General features: G+C 37.5%; 1 protein-coding gene across 1 annotated transcript in view; it reads left to right on the top strand.

Moving 5' to 3' along the window:
- Positions 1-16,634, top strand: part of pnpla2 (patatin-like phospholipase domain containing 2) — a 122,813-nt gene that overhangs the window by 72,074 nt on the left and 34,105 nt on the right. Inside the window, exons 4-6 of the mRNA XM_051922082.1 lie at positions 12,625-12,834; positions 13,019-13,076; positions 15,194-15,349. Of these exons, the coding sequence (XP_051778042.1) occupies positions 12,625-12,834; positions 13,019-13,076; positions 15,194-15,349 (424 nt within the window). The remainder of the gene's footprint in view (positions 1-12,624; positions 12,835-13,018; positions 13,077-15,193; positions 15,350-16,634) is intronic.

Raw genomic sequence — 16,634 nt, 5'->3', positions numbered from 1 at the left:
AGGTACCGACAACAGCTGATCGGTCCCTAGCTGATTGTGGTGCTGAACACGTTTGTGTAGCTGATGTACCTATGGCAACGTTCACCCGTGAGGACAGATACTTACAATGACAGGAGGTACAAACCATATTGCATCTCACTGCAACTGCCACCCCCACGCACCTGTCTCACAAAGACAGCCAGGCAGCCAGCCCACCGTGCATTCCTGCTGGCCACCGAGCAGGAATGTGACTGTTGCCCTCACGCTGCCGCAGTGTTGACAATGCCAACATTTTATGTTGATGTATATGTGAAACCATTGCTTTGTGTGCTTTTTGGAAAAAATATTAGCCCTCAAAGAGTTGCTACTGAACATGGACTGATAAAAGAAAATGTTTCTGCTGGGATCTGTTCAGATAAAAAAGAAAACAGATTTAGAAATGTTAACTTGCTGTTGCTCAGAAGGTGCCTGTTATAATGTTGTGGTCGTGGCTCTGGACTCTGAGGGTAACTTGTTTTTGTATAACAAACTAGATAAAACGTTAATGCCCTGGCAGTGGCAAATAACTTTGGTTTTATTATTTGATTACATTAATGTTTAAGTTGAGATTTACAAGAAATATTTTAACTGCTACTATGTAAAGGGAATACTGCTGTTAAAAAGCACCTTATTTGTTTAAAGTGTTTGCAAACCAAATACACGCAATAGACTACTTTTGAGTTCATTATTAAATTTTGTACATAACAATGTCATTGTTGTGTCTGCGATTGATTGCGATTAAATATTTTAATTGCTGCCCAGCACTAATAGTATATACAGTCGACCCTTGATATACGACCGGCCTGACAGGCGAACAACTTGCTTTACGACCAAAATTTTTGTTTTGAATTACGACCAACATCTTGCATTACGACCCGAATGCAGTCACGTGTATCCGCTTGTGCAATTGTAAACAAACAGCCAAGAGCGTTTGTAAGTGTCAGTCGGAGCCCAGATACATGTGTTTGTTGACGTAATTTCGGTCAGTGCAGTGATTTATATAATTTATTTCGATAATTGCTATGGAAGGAAGCGAAGGTAACGAAGGTAAAGAAAGCGATCACAATCGAAACGAAGAAGGAAATTATGTGGAAATATGAGTGGCGTTCATGTGACCGATCTTGCTAATGTCGAAATCCACCATCTCGACAATTTTACAAAGAAAAGATTTGTATAAGGAAACTCCTTCCAAACAATAACCACCTTCCATTTCATTCTCCTCCTCCTTCCTTCCTGCAAGCCAAAGATGTCAACTTAAATGGTGAGTACAGTATGAAATTGTTGTTTCTGGTAGGCTAGGCACTTTTTATAACTTTATGGTTAGTACATTAGAAAAATTATTGGTGTTTTTGGTAAATTATGCACATTATACAACCCTTTTTTTAATTAAAAAAAGTTGTGTTGCCATGGGAGGTTCGGAACACGTTAAGGGCATTATTATTATAATTTATTATTATTTCTTATGGGAAAAATAGTCTTGACTTACAACAAGCCCTCGCGAACTAATTGAGTTCGTAAGTCAAGGGTCCACTGTATGTATGTATGTATGTGTGTGTGTATGTGTATGTATGTATGTATGTATATCTATACTAATAAAAGGCAAAGCCCTCACTGATTCACTGACTCACTGACTGACTGACTGATTCACTCATCACTAATTCTCCAACTTCCCGTGTAGGTAGAAGGCTGAAATTTGGCAGGCTGATTCCTTACAGCTTACTTACAAAAGTTAGGCAGGTTTCATTTCGAAATTCTACGCGTAATGGTCATAACTGGAACCTGTTTTTTGTCCATATAGTCTAATGGAGGAGGCGGAGTCACGTACCACGTCATCACGTATTACGCCTCCTACGTAATCACGTGAAGTGAAAACAAGGAAGAGATTTACAGCACGAGTCAAATGCGGGAACGAAGGTAAATGACGTTAATTGTTGAGTGTCTTTTAATACTGTGTAAGCATACATATTAACAGATGTGCATTTAAACGTGTGCATTTACGGGGTGATTTCTCAGGCTTAAAAGCTCGCCTTTTATTAAAAAGGTAAATGCTGTTTTCATTCTGAAGGGCACAAACCACGTTAAGATTTCATGCTGAAGAGTAAGCTCAGCACACAGCTTGGTCATATTAGAACTGGAAGGGCGAACTGACAACATGGTATACAAAGAGATCCTTAAGAAATAATTATTGATTCATTTTCCCTCAGTTTAAAAAGGTTTACTTTTCTTCTTAATAAAAATTTTAAAGCAGTACTTCGCCGCTGCCAAGCGCGGGTATTTTGATATATATCAAAATATATCGCGTCATCACGCCTCCCATGTAAGCACGTGAACTGACCCGCTGCCGTTTGCAATGCCATATTCGCGAGATACAAGTTTAATGAGAAGACACGAGGTATAAACGACAGTTTGGATCACTTTGTGACAGAGTTAAAATTGCTGTAGCGAGAAACTTTTAACTGCCGGGTCTTAGCTAACATTAAATAAACCCCTGGACATCGCAACATCACACAAGAGATCGGCTCACGTGAAGTGACTCAACGCAGCAGGAGTGATTACTTCGATGAATCAAACCTGTTCAAAAAACACATTACACAATTGATAAGGTACGAAAACAATATGAAACCGATTGTGGATTTCCGTACAGCCACTGAAACTTTGTGACGGCGCGAGACTTCAGGTCACGTGTCTCCAAAAGAACCTCATTCAGGCAACTATTTTTACTGGCGGTGGCTCAGGGGAGAGAGTTTTTATTCCTCGCATCTCCGTTATACCCTCTGATCTCCCATTTCAATTCAAACGCCTCCAATTTCCACTAAGGCTCTGCTTAGCAATGACAATTAATAAGTCTCAGGGACAGACCCTACAAAAGGTTGGGATTGATTTAAGGCAGGACTGCTTTTCACATGGCCAACTGTACGTTGCATGCTCAACAGTAAGCTCAGCACACAGCTTCGTCATATTACAACCAGAGGGGAGAACTGACAACGTACTATACAAATAGATCCTTAACAAATAATTATTGATTCATTTTCCCTCAGTTTAAAAAGGTTTACTTTTCTTCTTAATAAAAATTTTAAAGCAGTACTTCGCCACTGCTAAGCGCGGGTATTTTGATATATATCAAAATATATCGCGTCATCACGCCTCCCATGTAAGCACGTGAAATGACCCGCTGCCCTTCGCAATGCCATATTCGCGAGATACAAGTTTAATGAGAAGACACGAGGTTTAAACGACAGTTTGGATCACTTTGTGACTGAGTTAAAATTGCTGTAGCGAGAAACTTTTAACTGCCGGGTCTTAGCTAACATTAAATAAACCCGTGGACATCGCAACATCACACAAGAGAGCGGCTCACGTGAACTGACTGAACGCAACAGGAGTGATCACTTCAATAATCAAACCTGTTCAAAAAACACATTACCTAATTGCTAACGTAAGAAAACAATATGAAACCGATTGTGGATTTGCGTACAGCCACTGAAACTTTGTGACGGCACGAGACTTCAGGTCACGTGTCTGCAAAAGAACCTCATTCAGGCAACTGTTTTTACTGGCGGTGGCTCAGGGGAGAGAGTTTTTATTCCTCGCATCCCCGTTATACCCTCTGATCTCCCATTTCAATTCAAACGCCTCCAATTTCCACTAAGTCTCTGCTTCGCAATGACAATAAGTCTCAGGGACAGACCCTACAAAAGGTTCACATTCATTTGATATATATATATATATATATATATATATATATATATATATATGTCAATGTATGTATGTATATATGTATGTCTAGATATATGTGTATATATGTGTAGATATGAATATATATATATTTGTATATATATGTAGATATGTATATATATGTAGATATGTAAATATATATATATATATATGTGTGTGTGTATGTACGTATGTATGTGTGTATATATATATATGTATGTATATGTATGTATATATGTATATGTGTGTATATGTATGTGTGTGTGTATATATATATATATATATATATATATATATATATATATATATATTTGTATGTATATGTAGATGTGTATATGTATATATATGTGTATATGTACATAAATGTATATATATGTTTATGTGTGTGTGTGTATATTATATATATATATATATATATATATATATATATATATATATGACAGCAACACTCATAACAGTGACAACACAATTACATATATATATGTAGATATGTATATATATATATATCTGTCAATGTATTTTTGTATGTATGTCTAGATATATATGTAGATATGTATATATATGTGTATATATATGTAGATGTGTATATATATATATGTAGATATGTGTATATGTAGATATGTATATATGTATATATATATGTTTATGTGTGTGTGTGTGTGTATAGCAACACTTATAACAATGACAACACAATTACATTGACAATCATGTTACATTATTTTTAAAATGTTTCCTTTTCTTTTTCATAACCTCTTTAACACACTGCTTCTCCGCTGCGAAGCGCGGGTATTTTGCTAGTGTATATATATATGTGTGTATATATGTGTATATATTGTGATGGACGACCGGCTACAGACTCCGGTCGCCACCCCCAGGCCGCTAGGAGGAGCCCTCCGGACAGCATGATGGTGCCCCGAGTTCCAGCAGGGCCTCATGGACTTTGTAGTTTATATATACACAGCCCTGCTGGATACCTTGGGGGCCACCGGGAGTCGCTGTAGGGGGGCTAGTGGGCTCTTGTGTGCCCTATAACCCGGGAGTGCGTCAGCATCACGTGATCGGAAAGGAGCGACGTGCTCCCGGGATGAATAAAAGGACTGTTTACCCTGACCCGGGAGGAAGACGGACTTGTGGGTTTGGCCAGGAACCACTTCCGGGTCAGGGGATATAAAAGGACTATGGGAAAGCCCAGACACTGAGCTGAGCTGGGAGGTAGGAGGGCAAAGTGTCTGGGCGAGGAGGATTGGTTAGTAAAGAGAGAATTGTGGTTTATATGAGAGTGGTGTGGAGAGTGCTTTGTGCACGATATATTTGTAAAATAAATAATATTTATACACCTGGTGTTCAGAGTGGTACCTGAGGGTTCAAGAGGTGGACAAAGCCTCTATCTGCTACAATATGTATATGTATGTACAGTATATGTTTATATATATATGTGTATATATATATATATATATATATATATATGTATATGTATGTATATGTGTATACAGTAATCCCTCCTCCATCACGGGGGTTGCATTCCAGAACCCCCCCGCAAAAGGTGAAAATCCGCGAAGTAGAAACCATATGTTTATATGGTTATTTTTATATTGTCATGCTTGGGTCACAGATTTGCCCAGAAACACAGGAGGTTGTAGAGAGACAGGAACGTTATTCAAACACTGCAAACAAACATTTGTCTCTTTTTCAAAAGTTTAAACTGTGCTCCATGACAAGACAGAGATGACAGTTCCGTCTCACAATTAAAAGAATGCAAACATATCTTCCTCTTCAAAGGAGTGCACGTCAGGAGCAGAGAATGTCAGAAAGAGAGAGAAAAGCAAACAAATCAATAGGGCTGTTTGGCTTTTAAGTATGCGAAGCACCGCGGCACAAAGCTGTTGAAGGCTGCAGCTCACACCCCCTCTGTCAGGAGCAGAGAGAGAGACAGAGAAACACAAACAATCAAAAATCAATACGTGCCCTTCGAGCTTTTAAGTATGCGAAGCACCGTGCAGCATGTCGCTTCACGAAGCAGCTGCACGGAAGGTAGCAACGTGAAGATAATCTTTCAGCATTTTTAGACGAGCGTCCCTATCGTCTAGGTGTGCGAACAGCCCCCCTGCTCAATCCCCCTACGTCAGGATCAGAGAAAGTCAGCGCAAGAGAGAGAGAGAGAAAAGTAAGTTGGGTAGCTTCTCAGCCATCTGCCAATAGCGTCCCTTGTATGAAATCAACTGGGCAAACCAACTGAGGAAGCATGTACCAGAAATTAAAAGACCCATTGTCCGCAGAAATCCGCGAACCAGCAAGAAATCCGCGATATATATTTAAATATGCTTACATATAAAATCCGCGATAGAGTGAAGCCGCAAAAGGCGAAGCGCGATATATCGAGGGATTACTGTATATATATATATGTATATGTGTATATATGTATATATTATACTTTTTTTTTTCTCACAACATTATACCAAAGTTGGATGGATCCTTCCTAAATACCCAAGGGGTCAGCTTTAAAGTAATATTACCTACCCACTTTTATTTTATTAGATGTATGTGTATGAAATAATTTTAGTTCAAAATACATACAATATATTAAAATTAGAAACTAAATGCATGGTGAAGTTACCATTTGCAGTGCTGCCTTGTAGCTCCAAAGCCCTGATTTTAAATACCAGTCTTGTCACTATTTGTGCATTTTCCTGGTGCCTATGTAAGATTTTTCTCCTGGTTACCCCTGTTTCCTTCCTCATCACAAAGCATTACAGGTTAAGTTGACTGATGGCTCTAAGTGGGCCCTGTAGATCTGCAAACACATTTTCTGTATTGGTCATAACCAAATTATGGTAAACAAAAGATTTTATAGAGTCACTTCAACTTTTTAAATGTTTCAGTAATTTAAAATGTTTAAAATGGGCTTTTCTCAATAGACACATGGACACATCCTGTATCTGTATGGTATTGTACTGAATTGACACATATTATATCAACCAACTGACACATCAATTGCTAATATTTGCAAATTCCACTAATATATGTTTTGCTTAAATGAAAATTGGCCAGCTCAGAACAATACATTGTTTTGCTTGATGTCAAAAGGTGACCAATTGATTTTTTTTTAAATCAGAATAGAAATGCTGCACATAAGAGCATACAGTAAAAATTCTTCATCCGTATAAATTTCAAATAGAGTACACTAATTGTATAACTGAACCTTTCAATTTTACATTATGGATTTGTTCACAATTACTAGCTTTTGGGATGTTTATTTAATAAATTAAATGATTTACACATGTCTTAAACAACTATTATCATACACTGATAATTTCTGTATTATCTATATCTATTATTTATTATTACATATCTTACACATCAATATTGCTGCTACTTCTTTGTCCTATCTTTGCACAATGTCTTGTCTTGTTGTGTTTTAATTTTTACATTTTTAAATTTTAATTCTATTTTTAATTTATTTGACTTTGACTTTGATTCTTCATCTGTTCATAACATCATTTACTTGGCATTGTAGGCATTTTAACTTGCAGCAGTCAAATCACATTTATCAATTAAATTAATCATTCATTCAAAGATCATTTATATATTTTTATAGCATCAACTGAACATTTTAAAAAAGCTGTAAAAATCTGAGATGTCACTTGATGTGCCTGAGATTTGTCTGAGTATAATATGTCTTGGCAGGTATAACAAATTAAATTAAACATTTGAGTATAATTGTAACTTTTTAATGGTACTGAATATTACCAAAAATATTATTTTAAAGTTAAAAGTGCTACACAAAATTATTGTGATTATGGCAGGACAACATTGTTCCTGGCAAGAACTAACTGCACTATTCATCTTGAAATAAAAAGCAATCGGAAATTGGAAATTAGTCAGAAAGTAAAACAGGTTATATGTAAAAACTAATCACACACATTAAAAATGACCAGATTGTTCATCTATGATGAGGTGTATACTTAAGCTTAATGCTGTCATTTTTTTTTTTTTTGATTAAAAAAAACCACTGTCTCTCTTTGTTTTTATCATCTTTTTAATTAGACAGTTAGGAAGGATACTATTTTTACTGTGTGTTGGTAGATACAGTATGTAGTTACAGTATCTCACAATAGTGAGAACACCCCTCACATTTTTGTAAATATTTTATTATATCTTTTTATGGGACAACACTGAAGATATGACACTTTGATACAATGTAAAGTAGTCAGTGTACAGCTTGTATAACAGTATAAATTTGCTGTCCCCTCAAAATAACTCAACACACAGCCATTAATGTCTAAACCTCTGGCAACAAAAGTGAGTACACCCCTGAGTGAAAAATGTCCAAATTGTGCCCAATTAGCCATTTTCCCTCCCCGGTGTCATGTGACTTGTTTGTGTTACAAGGTCTCAGGTGTGAATGGGGAGCAGGTGTGTGAAATTTTGTGTTATCGCTCTCACTCTCTCTCATATTGGTCACTGGAAGTTCAACATGGCACCTCATGGCAAAGAACTCTCTGAGGATCTGAAAAAAAGAATTGTTGCTCTACATAAAGATGGCCTAGGCTATAAGAAGATTGCCAACACCCTGAAACTGAGCTGCAGCACGGTGGCCAAAACCATACAGTGGTTTAACAGGACAGGTTCCACTCCGAACAGGCCTCACCATGGTCGACCAAAGAAGTTGAGTGCACGTGCTCAGCGTCATATCCAGAGGTTGTCTTTTGAAAATAGATAGATGAGTGCTGCCAGCATTGCTGCAGAGGTTGAAGGGGTGGGGGGGGGGGGGGGGGTCAGCCAGTCAGTGTTCAGACCATATGCCACACACTGCATCAAATTGGTCTGCATGGCTGTCGTCCCAGAAGAAAGCCTCTTCTAAAGATGATGCACAAGAAAGCCCGCAAACAGTTTGCTGAAGACAAGCAGACTAAGAACATGGATTTCTGGAACCATGTCCTGTGGTCTGATGAGACCAAGATAAACTTATTTGGTTCAGATAGTGTCATGCGTGTGTGGCGGCAACCAGGTGAGGAGTACAAAGACAGGTGTGTCTTGCCTACAGTCAAGCATGGTGATGGGAGTATCATGGTTTGGGGCTACATGAGTACTGCTGGAACTGGGGAGCTACAGTTCATAGAGGGAACCATGAATGCCAACATGTATTGTGACATCCCGCAGGGCAGTATTCCAACATGACAACGACCCCAAACACACCTCCGAGATGACCACTGCCTTGCTAAAGAAACTGGGGGTAAAGGTGCTGGACTGGCCAAGCATGTCTCCAGACCTAAACCCTATGGAGCATCTGTGGGGCATTCTCAAATGGAAGGTGGAGGAGCGCAAGGTCTCTAACATCCACCAGCTCCGTGATGTTGTCATGGAGGAGTGGAAGAGGATTCCAGTGGCAATCTGTGAAGCTCTAGTGAATTCCATGCCCAAGAGAGTTAAGGCAGTGCTGGAAAATAATGTTGGCCACACAAAATATTGACACTTTGGGCACAATTTGGACATTTTTCACTAAGGGGTGTACTCCTTTTGTTGCCAGCGGTTTAGACATTAATGGCTGTGTGTTGAGTTATTTTGAGGGGACAGCAAATTTACCCTGTTATACAAGCTGTACTACTTCACATTGACTACTTCACATTGTATCAAAGTGTCATATCTTCAGTGTTGTCCCATGAAAAGATGTAATAAAATATTTACAAAAATGTGAGGGGTGTACTCACTTTTGCGAGATTCTGTATCTGCATAAATTCTTACGCTAGCTACTGCATTCATGCTGCTATAAAGTTTCTCCATGCACTGAAAAGAGTTTTGTTTGTTGGGTGCACTGCTCACTGGATTTTGACCACAGCATAAACAGCTCTCACAACTGCTTACTCTTTTATGAGGTATTATGCATCAGTTTCATAAAGGTGGCAGCAGTGATGTTTGCTTTTGAATCCTACAATCTGCCCGTTTATCAGAGGAATTGAGTAACTATCAGACCCAAGCATCTAACACGCATGTTATCTGGAAAAAGTAATACATATTGCATTGCAATATTGCAAGACAAAGTCCATCTGTTTCTCTGACGTCAGCTGCTTGCAAAGTAATAAAGTTTGCGTGATTCATTTAAGGTATTAACTCCAAAGATGTGAAAAGAACAGTGAACCTTGCACATGCTTTCTTTTTGTCTTGCTACATCTGTACTGACCTATTTAAAGGAAGAGGCAGTCAAAACACCTAAATAAACATTTTAAGATGTTTGAATTGAAAATTGAAATAATATGTAAACTAGCTATATTTCTACATATGCTTTCATTGCTGTTTTAGTGCTTTTATAAAGTAGTCCAGTTCAGAGAATAAGGATGTTTTGGGCATTTAAACCTTTTTATCCTTGGAGCCCAAAGCAATCTGACTCATTTTTATGCAAACATTTGGCTTCTAGATTGTTTGATGAAGAATTCTGGAAAGATAATCAATTGAAATTGCCTATGAATACTGTAATGTTTAATTTCAAATTTATTGCTAAGTGTTATCTGTCACTTTCAGCATCATCAGTGAAGTTTTGGATTGAGTGTCATGATAATGTTGTAACAATTCATCTCGAGCGCTAACATGAGACGATTGCTACCACTAATCTGTCCTAGGTGACGGCAGATGATAAAAGGATAGGCCAATATCACACCCCAATAAATTTCCCGTATACCCTTTATTCTACACAAAACAGTCCCTTAATACCAATGCATTTATAGCCCACAAAAACTATGGTCAATATCTATCCTCACATTACATAAAATAAACAACAAAAAAATACAATCCCTTACACATGCACCCCCCAACCCCCCCCCCCCAAAATAACCCTTATATTGTTAATAACACTAATAACAGGAATGGGAAAAGGTACAACCTCACAGTGACACACACATATTCCAGGCAACCGTTACAACTAATGAACATTTACAATGGGTTTAAGCAGGAAACATGTCTGAAATTGTTAGCTTTAAGCATATTCATTTATAGGATACAAGAAAAGTATCTCACAAATGGTATATAATTACAGAACATACAGCAAAAAAACAGAAAAATAGTTACACATCTTGTGTAATGGATACTGTACTGTGTATAATGGTATAATATAAAAAGTGTACACTGTATATAATATGGTATAATATAAAAGTGTATAATGTATAATAATATAATACATAAACTCAAGCAAATTCAACTGCAAACCACAGTAAAAACATGATACCAAAAAAAAAAAAAAAAAAGCAGTGTGTAATACTGCAGTATGCAAAGGACTAATCTGTAACCTGTGAAAAATGATACAAATTACAGTGTGTTTTTGATATTTTTCTCAGCCAGAACAACTGAGGATAAGAATGTGTTCAGGCTTACCATTAAAGTGAGTTTGACATGAAGAGGTTGAATAGGTGTGGTTAGCTAAAGAAGATTGTGGTGATTTCTAGTATCATTAATTAAGTCAGTCTTACAGTTCATGAACTTGGTTTGCTTGTCAATGTATATTGTGGGGTATTGCAGTTTTACTATAATTCAGACCAGCTATATTTCAAATACCTGTGTAAGGAAAAGACAGCTTGCTTTTCTAAATATTATAATTATTTGGGATTTTATTATCCCACCAGGGCAAATTCTTTCCTATGTGACATGTTTAGGTACAGCAACTGAGTTTATGATGTGTCAACAGGGAGTGAAGATTCATTCTTGTACACCACTTGTACTTGTGAGTAATGTAACGGTTTTCTTGTTTGAATTGTAAAAAATATTTGAAATATTTGCTTACTTTTGTTACTGCGGTTTTTATTATTAGTTGTTGTTATTTATTATTTATTTATCTATATATAGTATAATATAATTGTTTATTTGTCATGGACCTATCCTGTACTTATATATATATTGCACCGTGATCCTAGGGAATGTTCTTTCATGCCACAGAATGCTGCAATATTATGTACAATATGTATGGCATTAGAATAAAACCAATAACGGAGGTTTGCTTCACCACAGCTTCATGAATTGCTTTGTGAGAGTACAAGTTACCTTAAAAGTAACAACTGGCTAACTTTTCATGAGTAATGTTAGCAAAGGGTCAAGCATAACATGTAATTTTAATGCTGGTTTTTTTTTTTTTGCGCATTATTTGCCCATGGGTTTGGGTTTTCAAGATTCACTGGAGCATAATGAACTATCCGATTATCCAATTAGAATTAAGCAACATACATTTGCACAGAGGGCGGCACGGTGGCGCAGTGGTAGCGCTGCTGCCTTGCAGTAAGGAGACCTGGGTTTGCTTCCCAGGTCCTCCGTGCGTGGAGTTTGCATGTTTCCTCCGAGTGCTCTGGATTCCTCCCACAGTCCAAAGACATGCAAGTTAGGTGCATTGGCGATCCTAAATTGTCCCTAGTGTGTGCTTGGTGTGTGCGAGTGCCCTGCAGTGGGTTGGCACCCTGCCCGGGGTTTGTTCCTGCCTTGCACACTTGTGTTGCCTGGGATTGGCTCCAGCAGACCCCAGGGATATAGCGGGTTGGATAATGACTGACATTTGCACAGCAGGATGAAATTAATTGAAAATTACCAATCCTGGTGTTTTGAAAGGACCAGTAATGCTTGTTTATAATGAATCAATCATCAGAGTAGATTAATGTGAGGAAAAGATAAGAAAGTGACAGTTGAACATTTTGAGCAGTAACAGAATGCTTTATTATTTTAACTTCAATTTAAAAAAATGTAATCTTCGCTGGATTATACAGTATATAAGGATCTCGATCAGATAATTTACTTACAATTTGCAAATAGTCATGGTGATTTTTGAAAAGGGACTGAAATGTGATCTTAAAGTTTATGGAAAATATATGCCGTCTAATTTTAAGTTTGTTTGAATTTCTTATAACTTTTTTCCATGCACAGAGATATGTCGATGGTGGAATTACTGATAACCTGCCACAGTATGAAATGAAGAACACCATTACTGTTTCTCCGTTCTCTGGGGAGAGTGACATCTGCCCTCGTGACAGCTCAACCAATATCCATGAACTGCGGGTTACAAATACCAGCATCCAGTTCAATCTAACCAACCTATACCGCTTATCTAAGGCTCTGTTTCCTCCAGACCCTCAGGTAGGAAGTTTCATTTTGAACCAGCTCATCTAATTGCTACAAAATGAGCAAAATTTTCTTATCCAAAACAAATAGTATTACATTTTAAAGAACTTCTGTTCAGTAATAAATTAGTAATTCTTGCAAGAATACTCATAAACTTAGTGGTATTAGTTAATATTCTAACCTAGTTTTCTTCACTTAGGTGATGAAAGCTATGTGTCGACAAGGCTACAAGGATGCCATGTATTTCATAAAAAAAAAATGGTGAGTTTCAGAGAAACCCTATGACTGCAATTTAGTTGCATGAAACATCTATCTATAAAAGCACGTGTTTTTTTAGTAGCAAGTAACCAGTTAATTAGTTTGCACTTTCAGAACTTTAAAGACAAGTTCCGATCATACTGTACATTGAGACATTTTCACTACATGAGAGATTGGAACAGAATTGTTTCAGTGGTGTGCATTATTGCATTGCTGGCACTACATTTAGGAAGAAATATATTTTTCTTGTGTTTTCTGCATTTATATTTAGGTTTTTTGTATCAAAGACAGATGACAGGAGATTTAGAAAATGTGTTTTGGATCATTGAATTGCTATATAACTGAAATATTCTTCAACTTCAGCTCACAAACAGGTGGCTGGACATTCTCCACAGTAATTACCAGATACAGAGCATGGTTTATTGTTCATTCAATTTTTGCAAGTTGTCCAGGCCTTGCTGCAGCAAAGCTTTCCCATATCCTCATACATTCGCTACAATGTTTGATTGTTGGAGTGATGTTCTTACTGTGGAATGGTTGTGTTTACTTTATGCCAAATATAATGGAATCCATTTCATTGAAAATGTTCCACCTTTGTCTCTTCTGTTCAAAAAACATTCTTCCAAAAGGCTTGGGGGTCCTCTAGGTGCACCCTGGCAAATGAGAGATGAGTACTCATGTTCTTTTTGGTTAGTAGTAGTTTCCACCTTGCTGCTCCCCAGAGAAGCCAGCTTTTTCCCGTATCCAATCCTACTGATTGTGGAGTCATGAATGCTGACCTTTGCTGAGGCAAAACATTGGATTTTGCTGTCACTCCTGCAAATATTCACTAGATAAATTAAATAAGTAAAAAAAGTGTTGTTTACTGTATTCACGTTCATACCCTTTACCAAATTTTTGATTTTGATTCAATATCTGAAGGTGTCAAAAATTTCCAATAACACTAAAAAGAGGGAGCGGCCAAAGGCTCATTCAGAGCACTGTTCTGCTGCATCCTTTTCCATTGTTTCATTGCTTTCCACTCTTAAAGGGCTTATTGTTACACTTTATTTACATTAATATATAGTAGTATTTTTTGAGGCTAGATGCTGCAGCATGAACCTGGAATCCTAGAGATTAATGAAAACGTCATCCACTGTAAATGAACATACATACCAAAGCTCTAATTGGTCTGGCTTTAATGGATCTAGTGTCTTGGGTTTGAATCCCAAACTTGCTCCTTGTGTGTGTGGAGTTTGGTAGACATACCGCTTATCTCCAAAGATGTGCATCAGAGGATGATTGCCAATTCTGAATTGACCTCCTGTACTTGTGGGTGTCTGCATCAATGGGGACTGCAGAGGACTACTGCCCTTTCCAAGGTTACCTTCTGCCTTGGGTCTAGTGATCCTAGGATAGGCTCGAGTCTCAGATTGGATTAATTGCATTTGAGAATGTTATGTCGGTGTACAAATGTGCACAGCTTATCTTGAGGTATACTTTTCTGTGTTCCAGAGGTTGTACAAAGACAGACTTTGAGGTTTTGAGAATTAAAGCTATGTTAGTTACTAGTCTGATTTCAAGGTAAGAATATATTGCAGAGAGAGAGAGAGAGTGCAGTTAAGTGAGCTGAGTGTTAATGTAGCCTTTGTGCAGGTTTCTAGTAAACACATTAGCAGCAGCATTTTTAATTTCAGGCTGTCTGTTTTACATTGTACAAAAAATAATTGAAAAAGAATTGTATTAATGTAGCTAAAACAGTGAATCTTAAAAAATTTTTTTTTTTTTTTTTTTGCGCAACCTAATTTTGCTTTTTGCTTGTCTTGGCGACCTGCAATCGCCATGAAGCACCATCCAGTGGATCCATCAACCTTGTGGAACTGTTGCTGATCGTTGTCTGTTCCGTCACCGTTGGAGTGTCGCATGCAATTGTTGTCCCCCTTTGGGGAATCGCAGACGGCCGTTGTCATGGGGGATTGTTATCCACTTTGCAAGCAACAACCCATCACAAGCCTTTCAGCAAATTGTTTACAACCTGTTCTCATTAAGTATTCACTATTGTAATTTATGACTCCACATGACCCAAATTCTGACATCATGTGACCCAAAGTTTAAGAAACACTTCTCTTTCACTTTGCAGGACTTGTACAATTTAGACGACCACTCCAGAGTCCTGCTGCTGTTTCTGCTGAGAGAGATGAAGAAGAAGGACAAGATGTTGTTGAGGTCTTCACAGAAAACTCTGATATAGAAGATCATATTTTTGATCATTTGCCACCAAGATTGCATAGAGGTAAATAAAGACTGCAGAAGGAAGAGTTACTGCAGAGTCAGTTGCTGAGTTGTTATCTTATAGCTACATCACTGGGTGTAGTTCAAGAGTATTTACTGTGAAATAGATCTCTGTGTTAGTGTGTCCCAAAGATGATAGTTAGTAAGCCATTACTAAATTAAATTAAATCCTTGCATCTTTACAATTAAGGAACTTCAATACTAACAAACAAATCATTCAATAAGCCAAATCAAAAAAAGTGAATATGAAGACAGTGAGGTTGGCCCTGCCCGGCTCCCTGCTTCTGACGTCACGCTTCCTCCTCCCCTCAGCCTGCAGCCTCTGTCTCAGATTAGCACGAATATATCGCTCCTGCAAGCAATCTGATTCTTAGTGCGATGAGAGTAGTTGCAAAATCAACTAGAATGGTCAAGCAAATTACAGATAAAATCCCGATCGAAATCTGTTAAGTAGTTCTCTTGTGAAAAGAAGACAGACAAACAGATAGACGTTGGATTTTATATAATATATATAGATATATATATATATATATATATATCTATTTGCAGCTGGAGATCCACAAAGGGAGAAAAAAATGAATCACGTATCATAAAGTAGTTTTTATTCCTGAGCTTTCAACCCCTACCAGGGGTCTTCATCAGAGGATAATGCTTAGACTTACAAGAATCAAAGGCAATATAAAGCAACACATCAAGGGGGTGGGGGAGGTGACCAAGTCAGTATGATCGGGTGGGGGAGGGGAGGGGGGCTTGTATAGTTTATTTATTTTGTACATGTTCTTCTTAAGTTAGCATATGCTGGATTTATGTCCAAGTGTCTGTTGATGGCGTTTTCATTTGATAGCCAAGACTCGGCCAACTCTCTGCCACTTTTAGTACTGGCCTTAAATTTTACTTTTACATTGTCCCAGTTGAATGTATGTCCTGTTGATTTAGTATGTGCATAGATCAATGATAGTGCGTCCTTTCTTCTGACAGCGTTGCAATGTTCATGAACACTTAATGTGTTGCTATATATTGCCTTTGATTCTTGTAAGTCTAAGCATTATCCTCTGATGAAGACCCCTGGTAGGGGTTGAAAGCTCAGGAATAAAAACTACTTTATGATACGTGATTCATTTTTTCTCCCTTTGTGGATCTCCAGCTGCAAATATGAAAACCGTATCACAGACCTTCTCTTCCATATATATATATATAGATATAGATATATATAGATAGACATATATATATATATATATATAGATATAGATATAGATATATAGAGAGAGAGAGATTATTTACTGTTA

The sequence above is a fragment of the Erpetoichthys calabaricus genome, chromosome 2 (assembly GCF_900747795.2).
Source record: "Erpetoichthys calabaricus chromosome 2, fErpCal1.3, whole genome shotgun sequence".
NCBI classification, from domain to species: domain Eukaryota; kingdom Metazoa; phylum Chordata; class Cladistia; order Polypteriformes; family Polypteridae; genus Erpetoichthys; species Erpetoichthys calabaricus.
The sequence above is the reverse complement of the archived record's forward strand: the minus strand, read 5'-3'. Positions and strand labels throughout refer to the sequence as shown.